At 51.1% G+C, this 18,662-nt stretch overlaps 1 protein-coding gene across 3 annotated transcripts in view; it reads left to right on the top strand.

The window, feature by feature from the left end:
* Slc36a1 (solute carrier family 36 member 1) overlaps positions 1-18,662 on the top strand; it is a 42,759-nt gene that overhangs the window by 8,914 nt on the left and 15,183 nt on the right. For 2 of the 3 annotated variants that reach the window (XR_003846898.1, XM_008851866.3), the window contains exons 2-9: positions 3,860-4,004; positions 7,738-7,828; positions 8,514-8,602; positions 9,375-9,470; positions 11,119-11,203; positions 13,618-13,836; positions 16,465-16,584; positions 17,416-17,582. Coding sequence is in view for 2 of the 3 variants with exons in the window: in XM_008851866.3 (XP_008850088.1) it covers positions 3,865-4,004; positions 7,738-7,828; positions 8,514-8,602; positions 9,375-9,470; positions 11,119-11,203; positions 13,618-13,836; positions 16,465-16,584; positions 17,416-17,582 (1,007 nt within the window). In the remaining variant the exon portion in view is untranslated. The remainder of the gene's footprint in view (positions 1-3,859; positions 4,005-7,737; positions 7,829-8,513; positions 8,603-9,374; positions 9,471-11,118; positions 11,204-13,617; positions 13,837-16,464; positions 16,585-17,415; positions 17,583-18,662) is intronic. The other variant, XM_008851867.3, reaches the window with a different exon arrangement.

Here is an 18,662-nt window from a genome sequence, read left to right as displayed (position 1 = left end):
ACCTCCTAGAACAGCGCCACCATAAAATGTCCAAATACCTGGAGCCTATGGGGGACATTTTCATTCAAATCACCACAATATCTTAAGTTTTTAATATTCTATTTGTTATTATATTTTAATTTTATGTGTATGAGTATTATGCCTAAGTGTATGTAAGTGCGCATATGTTCTGCAGTGCCCTTGGAGGTCAGAAGAGGGCGTTGGATACCCCAGAGCTGGAGTTACAAGTGGCTGTTAGCTGCTATGTGGGTGCTGGGAATAGAACCTGGGTCCTCTGCAAGAGCAGCCAGTGCTCTTAACTGCTGAGCCATCTCTCCAGCCCATTAGTTCATATTTTGTGACAGGGTCTTACTTTGTTGCCCAGGCTGGCCTTGAACCCATAATCTCCCTACCTTAGTCTCCTGACTGCTGGGATTGTAGGTGTGTGCAACCACCCTCTGCCCATAGTGGTTTGGGGAGGGTTTGGGGAATCCACTGTTCTGTCCCTCTGTCCTCGGTACTATTCACAACTCACATGGAAGGTTCTATTCAGATGCTTTGGGTGTGTTGGACGAGACTAGATGTCAGTCGTTGGCATACATAGTTGATTCTGGAACATGATGGGTGCGAGGCGCTGAGGCTTCTCTACGTTCTGCACATTGGGAAACTCCAGTCGTAGGAAAGAACGTCGATCAAAGTTACAGAAGGCATTAGTGACAAAGGCAGACTTTGAACCGAGGCTTCCTGGCATGCATGTTGACGGACAAGCTTTTGCTTGTATGACAAGAATTGAATTCTCCACATTAATGTAGTTCATAGATCTGTCCACCCCGGTCTTCTTGTGATGAATGTGTTTGTTCCAAACAGCCTTGAATTTCTTCATTGTGCGAGTAAACGAGACTCTTCAGCGGAAGCCGTGGTACATCAGGCTGGGGTTTGCAGGGCCCACGCGGCCAGCGTGCGTTGTTCCCGCTGAAGCTCATGTTGGGGCCTGGTGCCCAGGGAGGTGGAGTTAAGTGGTGGGGTCTTCACGAGCTAACTAGCTCACGGGGCTCCACTCCCATGGAGGGATCAGTGTAGTTCCCCATGGAGTAGGTAGGTTACCCTGAGAGCAGGCAGTTTGGAAGTGGGTGTGGCTCCTCCCCTTGACCTCCCTTGCCCAAAGATCTCTCTTCCTCACCCTCCCATTGGTTTTCTATTTTTCTGCTATGCGTAAAGCAGTGTGAGGCCCTCACCAGAAGCCTAGCACATGCTTGTGCCATGATCCCAAACCCTCAGCAGTATGAACTCTTTTCTTAATAAAGTTCCCAGCCTCAGATAGTGTGTTATTCCAACAGAAAGTGGATGAAGGCCCTTTACTGACTTTCTGCCATGCATTTTCCTTGACTTCCCCTGGATCACTCTGGAGGGAGGGGTAGATTTCAAGTGTGCCTTTGGCAGGCAGAGATCCTCTGACATCCAGTGCAGGGACTGAGGGAGGATGAGTGTTGTGATAGTGGTTGGAGAGCCGTCTCTTCACCAGGTTTCTGAGGTAGCATCGCAGAGTCCAGGTGTGTCCCTCCACATGCTGGGGAGAACCCATTGGAGAAGGGGTGGTTTTTATTGATCCTTTTTATTGCTAATGTACTTTTCCACCCGTAGCTGCCTGCAGATCCTTGAAGGGCGGGCAGGAAATCAATTCTCTTAGTGCCCACAGCACCCATCACTGTAGTCAGTGGAGGTTTCTAGACTCCGACGTGCTTTCAGGGAGAGACAACCATCCTGCTTTGCCTCTGCCTAGCAGGCCCAGTCCCTCTATCTTTTTAGGGGCCAGTTCTTCATCTGTAAAATGAGGAGGTTGAAGGAGCCTGTGGAGGCTCCTTAGCAATGAGCTAGGATTCTAGGAACCCCATCATGAAGCTGAGAAGAGCCCCACTCTGGAGCGGCATGTGTAGGGGAGTGTCCCCCCAGGAGATAACACCCTCGCCATCTTCCAAACACAAGCAAATCTATAAAAATATCAGGTGTAGGAGTGGGACAGGTGTGTCCTCTCCATGGTGAAGGTCACAGTTGACACTCCTATAACTAGACAGGTTGACCAGGAAGTGTAATGTTTATTTAATCAATGTTTTATATGATGAGGGGAGCCAAGAGAAGATGGAAGGGCCAGAGTGAGTGATCCATCCATCCTCAGCGAGCTCACGGTTCTCTCTGTATACTCAGGTTTGCTGAGCACAGGCAGTGGTGCAAAGGAGCCTGGTCTGAGCGTGTGGTGGTAGAAACCGACGGGGCTCCACCCAGCCAGGCCCGGCTGCTCAGATCCGCCTCTGTGCAGCCCTCCTTCCCCCAGAGCAGGACGAGAAGGGAGAGGGGACTGGATGACTGTTTTAGGTTTAATGGCTGCTTTGAGGGGAGCGGGGCTCCTCCATGTTGGATTGGGAAGGATGAATTCTAGTTTCTGAGACTCACTTTAGGGGCAGAGGGGGGCGGGAGGCAGGGGAAGGTTGGCAAGACTTTGCTGCTGGGGCAGATGCTGAGGCCGCTCCTCTGAGTTTGGCCTGCCAAATCACCATACTTCGGGGTGGTGTTTTCTGAGTCCCACTACCAAGCTGTGGCGGGGAGATGTTGAGACAGAGCTGGGCTGCCTTCCCCTGAGGTGTTCACAGCCACCACATCACAGCACTCAGGTTGAAGACAAAAGAGACCCAGGAGGAGGTGAGCCTAAGAGCCCGGGGCTAGGTGCATTTCCTGCTCACTGGGTCCTGGTTTCTTTTCTGTTGCTGTAGTAAAATACACGGACACAGAGCAACTTAGAGGAAAGTTTATTTCAGCTCACGGTCCCAGGTTTCAGCCCCTCATTGTGGGGAAATCAAGGCAGGAACCTGAAACAGCTGCTCACATGATGGCCACAGTCAAGAGAGAAAGATAGAGGCGTGCTGCCTGCTTGCTTGGTTTCTCCACTCATAAAGTCAGGACCCTCCCACCCCCCAGGAATGATACCACCCACGGTGGGCTGGGTCCTCCCACATGGATTAATTTACTTGAGACAATCCCCTCACAGACATGCCCACAGACCAACCTGTTCTTGACAAACCCTCTTTGAGATGCTCTTCCCAGGTGATTGTAGGCCGAGCCAAGCTGACAATAAAAGCTGACCTCCTAAGAGCACGGGAGGGCTGAGTGCACGGTTTGAGACAATCCCCTCACAGACATGCCCACAGACCAACCTGTTCTTGACAAATCCTCTTTGAGATGCTCTTCCCAGGTGATTGTAGGCCCAGCCAAGCTGACAATTAAAGCTGACCATCACCGCCTCCTAAGAGCACGGGAGGGCTGAGTGCACGGCGGGAAGGAGGGGGCTGTTTGCAGTCTAGGATCTTCTGGGGCTGAAGCAGAGCTGGGTGACCCTGAGTGACCCTGAGGGGATTCCGAGTACAGCCACTCTCTGATGAAGGCAGAGTGAAAAAAGGAAACACCAGGTTCTGGTCTCCGGAGAGCTGGCTCTTGGGAAAGGTGTCTGATTGAAACCCTGCTTGAGGTGGCCAAGGTGAACCCAAGCAGAAGAACAGGAAGGCTTCCTGGAGGTGTCACCTGCCCTCCTTAGCATTGCCTCACCCGTGCGCTGCTCAGGTGTGCTAGAATGAATTTAAAATTTTAATGAGTGGGGCGCAGTGTGGGAAGTGGGGAGGCAGAGGCCCAGCAGGCCCAACCTGCCCCGTGGACTTCGAACCTCTTGTCTTTCCCTTGGTTGGTATCGGGCGCTCTGGTCAGACTCACTTCACAGTGTAGCTGTCACCAGGAGCAGCTGTGAAAATGGCCTCAGCTGTCTCCAAGCCCACCGCACACTTGGAGCTGAAGGCCCCAGCTCCTGGAGGGCTGAGTGTTGCCTCTGTCCCCCCAGCTACCATGTCCACGCAGCGCCTTCGGAACGAAGATTACCATGACTACAGCTCCACCGACGTGAGTCCTGAGGACAGCCCGTCCGAAGGCCTGAGCAACTTTGCCCCCGGCTCCTATCAGCGCTTCGGGGATAACAACAATACAACGTGAGTACCTGGGACTCCCGGGTGAGCGTCCCGTCCCCAAGGCTGCCTTGGAGTGCTCTCTGTTCCTGTCTTCCCATTTCACCCATCCCCAGTTGACAGAGGAAAGCAGTCTGTCCCAGGCAGGGCGAGCACTGGGATCGGCCCCAGTCATCTCTCGGTCTTTGTTGGTCCTGGAAGGCCGTGGACAGTATGCACTTGGATTTTAGAGCTACCAGAGGGTTGTTCTTTTGATCCAGAACCAAGTGTCATCTGTCTGCCCTGGAGCCTCTCAGCCCCAGTGGAGCCTCCTTGGCAGAGCTGCCTACCCATCACCTAGGAGCCGGCGCACACAGCTGCCTCAGAAGAACAGGGAGTGGTAACTTCTGTTCTTAAAAACCCCCAGAAGTTTCTAGGGAAGAGCGATCCACTTTGCATTCCCCAAGGAGGGTTTAAGTCTCATCCCTGGAAACTGACACCCAAGACTCATCTGGGCCAAATTTGGTCTCAGTTTCCCCAGATAAAAGAACCAGTTGAAGGGCCCACTGTGAGGCTGAGCTGGCCCTGCGGGCTCACCCCAGTTGGAAACTTCAAGGGGAGGGCCTCTGTTTCACGGTCCCCAGCATGCCTCTAACATTTCCCAGGATCCCAGGACCCCTTTCCTGCAGCCCTCTCATTTGTCCCCAAGCACAGCTGTCACTCTTCCCTCAGCTGGGTGTGACTTGCTGAGGTCTGCTTTGTGTCCTAGAGTTATGTCACCTCCTGTGACTGCCCAAGGGGACTGTGAAAGCTGTGGGGATGCTCGTTCCCTCTGCCCACACGGTCTCCTGGTGAGACATTTTCTCCTGTGAATTGGGGTGAGCCTGGAGGATGGTCAGTCGACATACCTGGTTCCAGCCATCACTAGCTGCTCTCTGATCACAGAGAGTCTGGCTTTTAGCTTATTTCCCGCATGACATGCTTTTGTAGAGTTCGAATTTACTTGCAGATTTAACTGACAGCAAAAAGCTGCTTAGAGCCCAGCTGGCAACAGCAGGAGGAGCTGCTCCTTCTGTCCTTCCCTCTAACCTTACCCACCAGTCACCTCACCCGTGTCCCCGGGTAGGAGGAGGCCCATACATGACTGCCCCCAGCTTCTCTCTGTGTCATTTCTCATCTTGTTCCAAGACACCACCTTGCCTATGAAATGCTTGCTATGCAGGGTCTAAATTTTCATTTTTATAGACCTCTCTGAAACTTAGGACCAGCCAGCTGTCCACTCCAGGATGGGGCTCACAGGTTTCAGACTGATGCTGTTCTGAAGGTTGCTTTTGCCACCGGTAGCCAATCCCAAAGTATTTCCTCTAGTTTCTTGGAAATCAAGCCAACCAGACAGTTCCTTCTTTGAGCATTGGGACACTTTCCAGAGTCCGTCCTGAAAACCATCACATGAGGTGGGTCACCATGAAAGTGTGATGGTTATGTCCCCTACAGTTAGCAAAGGCGGAGGAGGGGGGCATGATGACAGATACATGCATTTTGGGGACTTAGCATGTTGATCTCTCCAGCCCGGGGCATGGGATCCACCTAAGCATTTATTCAGGGGATGGCCAGGTGTGGTTAAGGCTGACTTGGGGGCCATTGCTATTCCAGTGGGTCTCTCTTAGGGAGCATTAGGGACAAGTTTTGGGGTCAGGTTATCTTTCTCCCTGTGCCTCGCCCCACCTTGCTATTTGCTTTATTAAGGAGCAAAGTACCTGAAAGAGGTCAGCCAGCTGCCCACACCCGGCTCTTCTAAAGTTAAAGGCTCAGTAAAAACCCTGAAATAGGGAGAGCAAACAGGGACCTTAGATGTTTCCATGATAGAGCGTTTAGCACTTGTCCCCAGCCTGTGATGTGATGGGGCTTTTGGCCTTTTTGATGGCAGCCTCTGTTTACACTTGGGCAGTGGTGCTTTCCCTGGCCAGCAGGCTGAGACTCCAGGAACAGGTTGATCTTCACGAATCTGGAGCAGCCATTTGCCAAGGGTGGTCTTCAGACCTTTTGTGGGGCGGGGTCTCAAGACTGTGTCTCTTCATGAAAGTGCTCAGATGTCGTTTGCCTCTCACTGTGTGGCTGTGTGCACTCAGAACACAAGAGCAGTGATGGGGAAACTGCAGACTTGGGGGGTGAATTGAGGCATGGCACCATATGACACTAGTCATGAATAAGGGCCAGCCTTCTTAAGAACATCTTTGACTAGGGCTGTGACTGTGGCTCAGGTGGTGGAGCGCTTACCTGGCATGCAGGAAGCCGTAGGTTCGATCCTCAGCATCTCACCAACTATCTGTGCTGGTATACACCAGTCATCCCAACGCTTAGGAGGTAGAGGCAGGACAATCAGAAGTTCATGGTCCTCCTGGACTACAGAGAGAGTTCAAGGCCAGCCTGGGCTACATGAGACCTTGACTCCAAAAAGAAAGAAAAAGTCCTTGATGATATAGTGAGACCACTAATTATTTTTTTCTATTTTTATGCGTCTGAGCATTTTGCCACAATGTGAGTGCACCTGTGCGTGCAATTCCCATGGAGGCCAGAAGAGGGCATCAGATCCACTGGAACTGGAGTTACAGATGGTCTAGCCCCCGTGTGGGTGTTGGGAACCAGACCCGGGTCCTCTGGAAGAACAGCCAGTGCTCTTAACCAGCCCTGAGATCACTAATTCTTATTAGATTACAATCCTCAGCACAGGTCTCTATTTCTATATGAAAAAATGGGAAGCGTGTAGGAAAAATACCAAATACTGAACTGTGAGTGTTGGAGTCGGCAGCTGGACTGAGCTCAGTTTGTGTTATTTGGTTTTGTTTTCACAGAACATTGTTTTTGGGGAGAACAACCAGCTAACTAGGTTTTTCAGACCTGAGTACCTAACATTTTCTTTAGAAAGGAAAAAAACAAACCCATGAGCTTAAAACAAAATAGTCAACAATGTTTGCTGCTCGTGTGAAATTTGAGCTTTCAAGCAGTTGATAAAACTCAATCAGAAAACCCAAAGCAGACCACTTTCCTGGTGAGGCCAGTGGGGGCCATAGCGCGCGTGCAGAACACTTTCCTGATGATTGAGCAAAGAAAATGAGAAGCTTTGTGTAAGTCGCAGCCTGAGGAGGCGGGCTAGGCAACAGAAAGACACCTGCCCTCAAGGTGCCAGGGGTAAACCACGGTCCCTGCGCAGAGGGCTCCTTCAGGCCTGGGCCGCTGTGCAGTTGGCTTCTGCTTTTTTAAACATGAAGTGTGGTAGGAACTTCTGGCCCCTTGTGGTATGGTACGGCTACCTCTTAGAAGGTAATCTCCCCTGTCCTCCCACACTGAGGTCTGGCCTTAGTTGTATCTCATCCTCTATAGCATTTTGGAAACTGTCCCAGAGGTCCACTCAGTGGTCAGAAGCAGTCCTGAGTACAGCAGGAAGGGACAGAAGGCCTAGAGCTAGCCCCATCATCCTTCTGGCCTGGCATTGGAGAGGAGAGGGCTCAGGAGGGCCTCCATCGGGGGTGTCTCCATTGGGGGTGTTAGGGCACCGTGGCAGGAGTACACTCTAGGGTCAGCTACCTGGCCTGGACTCCCAGCCCTGCTCTGTACTAGGCGTGTGACCTTGAACATGTTTTATCCTCACCTATGAAACAGAATTCTCAAGGATGTTTGGGAAATCAAAGGAGATAATGTGTTGTAGGCCTTTGGTATAGCACTAAGCGTTAGCTACCACTGTGGTTAACGCTAGTCGCCTGCCTTCTTCCTACTTCAGATGGTTCCAGACCTTGATCCACCTGCTGAAAGGCAACATTGGCACCGGGCTCCTGGGGCTGCCTCTGGCCGTGAAAAACGCAGGCCTCTTGGTAAGTCCGTACTGGTGAGGGGCACGAGGCAGCTTTCAGGGGATGATTCATTTCTTTCTGTGCTATTGTTTTTTCTTCTTAAATTCGGCTGAGGGAAAAAAAAAATCAAATTTCAGACATCGATTCATGTGTCAGGGCCCTCTGGACACTCCTAGAAGCTCAGCCTTCAGTTTCTAATGATGTCAGTAACTGTTGAGCTGATGGCAGATATCTGTCCACCTTCTACACCCTCTTCCAGCCCCGTCCTTATTGGTGAACTCTGAGCATCGCACCTCTCCCTTGGACTCACCTCAGTAGCCTGCTTTCCCAACACCATCTTGGCTCAGAGTCTTGGACAAGTGCTAGCCTTCCCTGCGTGCCCGCCTCTGAGCATGGCGCCCCTCCTCCCACTTCCCTGAACTCGCCTGTCTTCCCACGGACACAGCAGCCTCTGTTTTGATCTGAGACAGTCTGGGAACAGGCTTATCTCCAGTCATTCTCCTCCACAAGATTAACTGTCTAGACAGTAGGCCAAGGCCACGCACACAGATCCCGTATCCTCAGTCAAGAATCTCTCCTGCTGGCCAGAGCTCTGTCCCTAGAAGTACCTTAATAGCATCTTTATCATTTGCAAATCCAGTCTTGTTGAGTTCTCTCCTGATTCTGCCCTCATGTCTCTTCTTTGGCCTGCAACCCTGGTCCCCAGATGGGTCCCCTCAGCCTGCTGGTGATCGGCATCGTGGCTGTACACTGCATGGGCATCCTGGTGAAGTGCGCTCACCACTTCTGCCGCAGGTGAGAACCCCTCGCTACCTCCCAAGGGGCACGTGGGTCCTTTGCTAGTCTGCAAGTGGGCTGTGCAGGTCTTCACACTGCTAAGGATGGCTGCTGTGCTGTGACCTCGCCTCCCTGGGTTCCTTTTGTGGCCTTTTTTCGGTTCATCGTCATCTCTAAATTTACATGTGTCCAGTGGACAGAGACCACATTCCTGTTGCTTGTGCTTGGAATGTTGACCCCACTGAAATAATTTTGCCAGATGGTTGCGAGTTATAATGAGGGCACCAGCCTGTTCACTGGACACGACCCAGGTATTGGGGAGATGGCCCAGTTGGTAAAGTACTTACTGTACCAGTGTGGGGACCTGAGTTTAGATGCCCAGCACCCATGTAAAAAAAATAAGTAAATAAAAATAAATTTTAAAAAACCTGGGTGTCACAGTATAGCCTGTAATCCCTGGGGAAGAAGAGACAGGAGGATCCCCGGGGCTCTCCAGCCAGATTGTCTAGCCTGATTGGTGAGCTCCAAGTTCAGTCAGAGACTCTGTCTCAAAAAATAACATAGAGAGCAACTGAGAAAGACACGCAGCATTGACCTCTGGCCTCCATGTACCTGCACACAGGTGGACGTGTACACATGTACGCGTACATACACACACAAACTTGTGGTCCTGAAAAGCACCAGACACGGGATTCAGAGGCCCCCTAGGGTGGCAAGCAGGGAGCTGGCCCAGGTCTCAGTGGTCTCATTTGATCTCTTTCTGCTCTTCCTATATCCCACCCCCTCCCAGACTGAACAAACCCTTTGTGGACTACGGGGACACGGTGATGCACGGACTAGAAAGCAGCTCCAGCGGCTGGCTCCGGAGCCACGCCCACTGGGGACGGTAACGGGCATCCTTGTTCCTCTGCCCCGGCTCCCTTCGTGGGGGACCAAAGACAAGCAGGAGCGATGTGGGGACAGTGCCAGGATTGGAGGGAGTTGTTTGGGTCAGCTAGGCTGATGCTAAACGGTGAGACCAAGCTTTGGGCCTCAGGTTCCTCATCTGTAATATATGGCCTGAAGGATCCCTGAAGGCCGCTCCTGCTCTGATAGCCTGCCAATAAATTCGGTTCTCTCCTTTGTTCAGCAATTGTGTTCTAAGCGGTATCTTACAATTGGCACAGAAACGTTCTCTCAGGAAAGGAGATCCCGTGCGATAAATTATGTGGTCCCTACCCTCAGGGGCTTGTGGGGAGAAGCCAAGAAGTACAGGCCTGTGGTGTGTGTGCTGATAGGAGTGCTCTGAGCATCCTGGAGCCTGACCGTGCCAGAGCAGAGGCACGTGGGGTGGGTTAGAGAACGTCCATGAAGCAGGCGAGGAACTTTGGAAGGCCCTGGCTGACGTCAGGGCCCCTCCATCTTTGTTCCTGTCTAGATGTAGGGAAGTCACACTGTCAAGGTGGAATCCTTTTTATTTGCTTTTGTTTTAATGAGGCGGGTGCTTCTGCCTTTCCCAGCTGTGATGAGGATTATGTCTTTTCCTTTTTTGGCAAAATCATCTTCTGTGGACTGGGAGGGACCAGGTTGCCGAGCGTCCATCATGCCTTGTGTGGTTGACGATTCTTCCTGCCTTCCTCCTCCTTCCCTCCCTCTTCCCGATGCTCTTCCTTCTTTTTACAGGAAGAGCGTTGTTTTGAGCATGGTAGGAGGGCATAATGTGAAAAGTGAAAGCAGATACTGGCCACAGCCCAGCTGCATGGGTGTCCTTCTGGAATTTTCTGTACACGTATAATCATACACATGCTCTTAATTTTTTTTATTTTTGGAAGTGGATCCTCCTATATGCCTTTCTCCTTAAATGCCTTAGGTATTTTCCTCTGGCAGTACCTACAGGTCTGACCTGATCTCTCTGACTCATGTACTATGTTCCTTTTAAGAAGGGTCTGTCTGTAATTTAATCCCTTTCGTTTTGTTTGTTTGAAACAGGGTCTTCCTGTAGCCCCAGGAGGCCTGGAACTCTCTATGTAGACCAGGCTGGCCTTGATCTCATAGAGATCTGCCTTCCCCTACTTCCTGAGTGCTGAGATTAAAGGCATGTGCCACCATGCCTGGCCTTAATCCCATTCCTCCTGACGGCCTTTGGGATTTGTCACCAACTGTAGTGATGGCACTCCAGCCAGCAGCTGGGTTGGGCACACCTAGTTCTGTGTATTTGCACAAGACAAGACCTTGGATCCAAGCTGCAGGAAGAGTCTATGAAATGGTCCACTTCCCGGTCCTTTATGCCAACGCTTCCCTGTAGCTTCAGGAAGAACGGGTGGAGCTTGGTGGGTTGTGGGGGGGAGGCCCAGGGGCCAGGCTCTGTTTGGGTGATCCCCTGAGCTCAGGAAGAAGACAAGAAGCCAGGAAGAGAACTTGGAGACCACACAGACAGCCCTCCCCGCTGTCTTTCCCAAATGCCAGGCTGGTGACGCTGGCACACCGGATGGAGCCTTTGTCTCTGGGGTGCCTTTGTCTCTCGGGACCATGGCATTCCTCCGTCCCCTCTGCAGGCTTGTCGTGGACTTCTTCCTCATCGTCACTCAGCTGGGATTCTGCTCTGTCTACTTTGTGTTTCTGGCTGACAACTTTAAACAGGTAGCGTCCCCATGGCAAGGAGTTGGGTGGACTTTCTGTTTAAGGCTTCTTTCTAAGCCCAAACTGGGATTTAACCCTTTGTGTACAGTCTCCTGATGGATTCTCATCTGAACACCTGGAAGTTGTCGTGCTCCTGTTAACATCAGGTGGCCGGGATCCTTCTGTTATAGCTGCCTGGACGGCACACACTGGCATGAGGGGCTGGTCTGTAGCAGCCTGGTCTCCTTTGACAGCAGACAGCAGGGAGTGGCAGCAAACCGGAAGGAACTGGAATAGGTGGCACCCTCTGGGATTATAGCTCTTGTGTAGGCTCCAATAAGGGAGTCTCAGCTCGTCATGTGTTAGAGCTTTTGTCTAGGCCTCGGGAGTCAGTCCTCAGAGTCTGGCAGCGGTGGACTTTGCAGTTACTAGGCAGGCTTAAGTGTGAGGATCCCTTAGCTCTCAACCATAGACAGGATTACAGCTCCCAGGCTGGGGGTGTCTGAGCTTGACTGTCCATCCTGATAATCCAGTTTAAAGAGCAGAATTAATACTGAAAAGCAGAAAACAGATTTATTCAGTGAGGCCACGCTGGGAAGAAGGATGCGGAGCTCTGTGGACCCCCAAGTCCATCTTCAGGTCCTGACAGGAGGATAAAGTTTAAGTAGAAGGCAAGAAATATGTCTAATCAGACAGTCCTGGTCTGGGCGTGGTCCCGCCCTCACTGGCCCGTCGTGGTTTGTGGGCTGGTCTGACACGGTGTCTCTGCTCAGTCCATGCATCTTCAGGTCCTGACAGGAGGATAAAGTTTAAGTAGAAGGCAAGAAATATATCTAATCAGACAGTCCTGGTCTGGGCGTGGTCCCACCCTCACTGGCCCGTCGTGGTTTGTGGGCTGGTCTGACACGGGTGTCTCTGCTCAGTCCGTCAGATTGCTTCCCCTTTCCAGGAGACAGACTCCCCCTGTCCACACCAGGCTTCAGCCTCTTCCTTCTCCCAGCATTAGGTTCCTGTGGAAAGTTCTGGATCCCTAGGGTGCCTGGTTTCAACAGTCCAGAAAGCCAGTGTGAGGGACACAAGTGTCTAGGTTATAGTCACTCCTCCCAAACGTTCCCCAGAAGTCTCTGGAACTCTCGGCAACGGGGCCGGGAGTTTTCTTCCCTGGCTCTGTCCTTCCTCACCCCCCCAGCCCTCTCGCTCCGCCCTGGCCTCTGTCCCTCCGTTCAGCTGCCTCCTCTCCAGCCGGCAGTAGTTGGCTACCTTGCACTCGCAGCTCAGCCTGTTGGGCACCAAGCTCTGCTTTCCCTCGGGCCGCAAAGCAGGCGGCTGTCTTGCCGCGTTTGCAGCTTGGCCTGCTCGCTGTGCTCAGCCGTTGCAGCCTCCGGCGGTCTGCCAGCTCTGTCTTTGCCGTCTCTGCAGCTTTGATCCTCATGTAACTGGTTCAGCCTAGTCTACGAAAAGTAGACAACAAAGGATTGCCTGAGATAAGCTTTCTCTTGAGCCCAGTGTTGCAGGGCCAGGGGAGGCAGCACCAGCCCTGTCTCCCAGCTGACTCGGTAGGCGAGCCAAACAGCCCGCTCATACAGCCAGAGGAGCATCAGTCCTGGTCATGGTGTGCCTCACGTGCAAACGAGAGTTCGTGTTTGCACCAATCACAGCCTTGCATGTTTCGCACCTGCCACAACTGTCCCCCTGCTAGGCCACCGGGGCAAGTGTTACCCTCTGGCCTAGATGGAAATGATTTCAGGGTTACCCAGAGTTTATTGAGGCTTTTGATAGCAAAAATTCCAGTATAGGAACTGGAGAGACGGCTTAGCTAAGACCACTGGCTGCTCTTGCAGAGGACTTAAGTCAGTTCCCAGCACCCACATACTGGCTCATCACTTCCCATAACTCCAATACCAGAGATCCAGTATGCATTTCTGACTTCTGCACCAGGCATGCATGTGTTGTACTTGACATGCATGCAGGCAGATACTCATCTACATGAAAACTATTTTTAATAACCCAGTACAGACAACAATTCCTGATGGAGACTGTGCCTTTGGGGGCCAGAGCATTCAGCTGAGATTGTTGTGTAGTTTTCTGAAGGATCTGTGAACCGTTCAACATAGCCAGTGTCGTCATGACTGTAGTCTAGCTAACTGTTCTTTCACAAAACAACCAAGGCAGGGAGGGAACCCAACAGCTTCCAACTAGGGAGTCACAGTCCCCCGGCTTCCCTTATTTACAGGAAGATGAACATCAGAAGTGTTTGTGGTACAAGCACAGACTCAGAAGGTTCAGTGATCACCACGAGATCTCCAAGAAGGTTCCTCAGCCACAGGTGTCTGGATAAGGCCAAGTTCTCACCCCTCGACCTTTGGTCGGGAGCCTCTTCAGCAGGTGAGTCACTGGCTTTGTCATCAATGGCTTTTCCTTCCTTCTCATTCCAGGTGATAGAGGCGGCTAACGGGACCACCAACAACTGCCACAACAACGAGACGGTGGTCCTCATGCCCACCATGGACTCGCGCCTCTACATGCTGGCCTTCCTGCCCTTCCTGGTGCTGCTGGTTTTCATCCGGAACCTGCGCGTCCTTTCCATCTTCTCCCTGCTGGCCAACATCAGCATGCTGGTCAGCCTGGTCATGATCTACCAGCTAGTCATCCAGGTACAAACCCAGGCCTGACTTCCATCCCATGCACCATCAGAAGGAAAACAGGAACAGAGTGGTCATGTGCTGCTTACGTGTGGTACATTTAGATTAGACATTACATAGCTTCCTGGGCGGCACGAACAAATGTCTGTTTACTCCAGACAGGGCACCAGTGACAGACACAAGAAATGATTCTACTCAAGTCTAGCGTGGTGTGAACAAGTGAGTTTATTGGGACACTTACAGAAGCATGTGTGACTCAGGGACGGCCGCATTCCCCAAAGGGCCATCCTACCATGTATGATGCCATAAAGAAAGCTGTCTCTGGAGCTCCCTGCACAGCGTGTAGGCAGCACCATGAAGAATCTCTTCCCAGGCAATTCTTTACTGCTTACGTAGCCTCGGAGATGAAGGCTTCCTGATCTTGTAACTTTTTGTGAGTTTTATGAGTGCCTCTCTCCCTCCCAGAAAACAAAGTTTTAATCTGAAGGAAACAACACACTAGACTTAAAAAAAAAAAAAAAAATTGTTATTTTTATGCGTATGTACCCAGGTATGTGTTATACATCTATGTACCACATGCATGCAGTGCCTGCAGAGGCCAGAAGAGGGTGTTGGATCCCCTGGAACTGGAGTTACAGGCAGTTGTGAGCCACTGTGTGGGTGCTGGAAGGTGCACCTGTGTCCTCTGGAAGTGCGGCCAGTGCTCTTCACCCTGAGCTGTCTCCCCATGAGGCAGTCCTGACTAGCAGTCCTGATGTCAGGGGCCGGGTGCTGCTTTGCTGTGGGAGTCTCCTGTGCATTGTAGAATACTTAGCTGCATCCCTAAGTGCTAGAAGCAGTTACTTGATTTTGTCAAATGTCCCTAGGGGTGGGAGGAGACTTGCCCCAATGGAAACCACTGCTTTGGACTTTTAGACTTTTTCTGATTAGATTATTGATGTATAACCAACATACACATTGGGAAAATAGAGAAAAATCCTAAGATCAAAATCAAAACCATTTTAACTGGTACTTAGAGTCATTCCTTCTTAACTCCCTTCATATTTATTTGTCAGAATTGTGACTCTGCCTGTTGATCACACCCCTTGCTTACTTAGTCTGATGGGTAGGGGTGTGGGGTTCTCTGAAAGAGACCATCTGAGCATGAGGGGGAGTGAACCATAGGAATACATGCCTTTAAACCTCAAGGCAGTTTTAGAAGTCTTGCCAAGTCTTCTAAAAAGGAAAATAAAAGAGGCTAATAAAAGGTGATTTCAAAAAAGATCCTCAAAAGAGCTGGGGAGGTGGCTCAGTCAGGAAAGTCTTTGCCACACAAGCATGAGGCTGGCTCGGCCTGTGGGAATGCTGTGCTCGATTAGTCCTGTCTGTCCCCTCCTCCCTGGTGCAGTGTGGTGAGCAGGGGTGGCCTGTCGTGCATCGCCCTGGTGCTGCCCGGTGTCAGCCTTTTCCAGGTGGCTTCGGCCAGGGACGCTGCTTGTGACTACTGTTCTGTTTTGTGCCGTTTCCTGTGGGGTTCCCCACTGTCTAGTGATTCTGGGTCTTTTCCCTTGTCGTAAGCAGACCAAGGTTCTCTGTCTCAGTCCCCACCCTCTCTGGTCTTTGTTCTGTGGAATGAGGCATGGTTCTGAACCCAGTGCTTTGCCCAGGGATGGGGACATCCCCCAAATGTTTTCTCATCATATGGCTTTAATTATTTTTCCAATGCTGTGGATCAAAACCTGGACCTTGTATATGCTGGACAAACAGTCAACACTGAGCTGCATCCTCAGCCCTTTATTCTGTGATACATCTTTGCTCAGTTACCATGATTCCCAAACTGGATACATCTTTCAATCTCTAGTCCATTGCATGACATTGTCTCAGAGAAGCCAAGCTGATGAGATGATTTCAGTTTGCAAGTTTCTTTGTGAAGGGAGCTTTCTCCCTCTCACTGGTCGACTTGTAAATCAGCATCCATCTACTAAGATGGTAGAATAAATGCTAGTCTTCACATAATACCATACCTGGATTGTGAAACCCCCCAGCCGACAGCTCCCTCCGATCTGATGGATGAGCCTGGCAGCTGGCACTCACTGACCCACAGGTGGCACCTGTTTCCAGCAACTTTCGTCTCTGACTCAGGAGTAATTACAGGGTGATCTTACGCTCACATCTCACTTTACAGCCGAAGCACCTGAATTCTACATATTAAAATGGTTCTTTTTTTAAAGATTAAAACCCTTGCCTCAGCCCCCCGAGTGCTAGGATTAGAGGCATGTACTACCCTGTCTGGTTTCAATTTTTACTTTTTAAATGGTGTATAATAGTCTCATATAGTTGGCATGTGGTTAATTGATCGCTTCGGGAGCATTTAAGGCGGTTATTTGCAGTTTCTTTTAGCTCTTGAGGTTTTTCTCCTTACATCAAGTTTTTGAGATTGTGTCTTTATGCATGCGTCAACACATGAGGATTTTTCAGTACACCGGTCAGATATTTGCTCAAAGCAAAATGTGGTTTCCCAGCTTGTAGAGAAAAAGAGAAAAGGGCCAAACATCCCCCGCTGGTGTGTTGAGTGTCAGGCTCTGTTCTTTCCAGAATATTAGATTTAAGAGAAAGTGTGTTCTATTTGACTTGGGGTTCCAACCCTAGCTCTCTGAGTAGCCCTTGGTTCATGTGTTTCAGAGGATCCCGGACCCCAGGCACCTCCCCCTGGTGGCACCATGGAAGACCTACCCTCTGTTCTTTGGCACGGCTATTTTTGCATTTGAAGGCATCGGAATGGTAAGCCCATGCCTTAGGCCGGGGCGCGCTCCCTCCCGGCACCCCCAGTGTCCTCATGGTCTGCTTTGGGGTTCAGGAAACACTGTTAGAAAGGACCTGAGCTGGATGTGGTAGCACACGCCTGTCATCCTAGCACTTGGGAGATGGGGGCAGAGGGATCAGGAGGTTGGAATCATTGTTGGCTACATAGCTAGTCTGAGGGTAGCCTGGGTGCATGAGACCCTATCCTCCCTCCTTAAAAAAATTAATAGACAAGGGAAGCTCACACTTAGACAAATTAGCGGGGACTGGGCGCCTGAGCTGAGGGCCTGGGCTGTAGCCACACCTCACTCTTATCTCCCCTCACTCCTCAGTAGACAGAGGGTTCTCCTCTGCCTGAGAGAGAGGCTGCTGATGGAGTAACTCGGGCTGGGTATAAAGGAGCTCCTTTTTCTGATGATTGTGTGTGTTTACATGTACATATGCATGTGTGTCCATTTGTGTGTGTGTGTATGTGTGTATGTGTATGTCTGTATGTGTGTGTTTAGAGGCCAAAAATCAACATCACTTGTCTTTTCAGGTACTCTTCATCTTTGTTTTTGAGAAAAGGTCTCAGAGCTCACTGGACTAGACTGGCCTACAAGCTCCAGTGACCCTCCTGTCCCCCACTTCCCTGTCCCAAGTGCTGGGGTTACTGGCTTTTTTGTGGGTTCTGGGGATCCAAACTTAGGTCCCCGTGCAGTGCAGGCCGACACCTTGGCCACCGAGCCCTCTCCTGTGTCTTGCGATGCTCTTTTTGTGGACTGGACATTTTTTCTTCTGAGCTTTCTTTTCTCTTGTTACTTTCTGTAGGTTCTGCCCCTTGAAAACAGAATGAAGAACCCACGTCAGTTCCCAGTCATCCTCTATGTGGGAATGGCCATCGTCACTGCTGTCTACATCAGCCTGGGGTGCCTGGGGTACCTGCAATTCGGAGCCAGTGTCCAGGGCAGCATCACGCTCAACCTGCCTAACTGCTGGTGTGTGTTGGGGGCGGGGGAGGGCTTGTTTGGACATGTGATTCTGCAGTGGCCTGTACTGCATTCCCATGTTGATCCCTGGCTGTTAGAAGACATTTCTCCACAGAAATACTGAGCCTGAAAGGACCGAATGTCCACTGTGGGCATCTGAAGCCATTCCAAGCCTATGGTGAGGGAGGAGGGCAAGTCCATGCTGGCGGAAGCTTCAGCTGCAGCCGCACCTCCTCCTGGCAGTCAGGCTTGTGCAGCTGGGCACTTCTCTGTAGACCACAGGCTGTTGGGAGTCCTGAGCATGCGTGTGTTTCCATGGTAGCTGCACTGTAAGAAACACTGGAATTGACACAGTGAAGTGCTCGGATGCCACAGAGCAGGTGCCCAAGCACTCTGGGCTTTGAAGACTAAGATCTCGTTGTAGAGAGCAGCCCACTTCGAGAGACTGGTAGTTTTTTGCCCACTCTGAGAGATTCGTTAGTGCCCCGAGGACTAAGCTCAACCTTTCCATCCACCCTGGCTGATCTGCCTGCGTGCTTTATGGAGCTCTGCATGGTGAGGATAGATTGAGAAAAATGTTGGCTCGGTAGCATCAGCAGGTAGCACAGGGTGTCCTAGTCAGGAGTCTCAAGGTCAAGTTCACTGTGGCCACGTGATGGTCCTGCAGTGAAAGGGCTCTTGCTTTCAGAGCCTGTTCAGTTTTCCCCTCCCGTGTAGCCTTTACATTTCTAGACGCAGGGCTGGGGAGATGGCTCAGTGGCTAAGAGCACTGGCTGTTCTCGCAGAGGACCTGGGTTCAGTTCCCAGCACCCACATGGCAGCTAACAACCGTCTGTAACTTGAGTTCCAGGGGCTCCAATACCCTCTTCTGGCCTCTGTGGGCATTCACGCATGAGTGCACTCATGCATGCAGGCAAAACACTCATACACATTAAAAAAAAATAAATCACTCCAAAAAGAAAAAAGGAAAGTTAAATTTCTAGATATCGGCTAGAATGCTGGGTGAACTGTGTCCCTTTTCCCTGAGAAGTGACCGGTTCAGGAACAAGCAAAGCAGCCTCTACTGTCTTCCATCAGACACCCAGCCCA

Source organism: Nannospalax galili, unplaced genomic scaffold, assembly GCF_000622305.1.
Source record: "Nannospalax galili isolate Female #2095 unplaced genomic scaffold, S.galili_v1.0 scaffold706, whole genome shotgun sequence".
Taxonomy (NCBI): domain Eukaryota; kingdom Metazoa; phylum Chordata; class Mammalia; order Rodentia; family Spalacidae; genus Nannospalax; species Nannospalax galili.
This window is presented reverse-complemented; position numbering and strand designations above follow the sequence as displayed.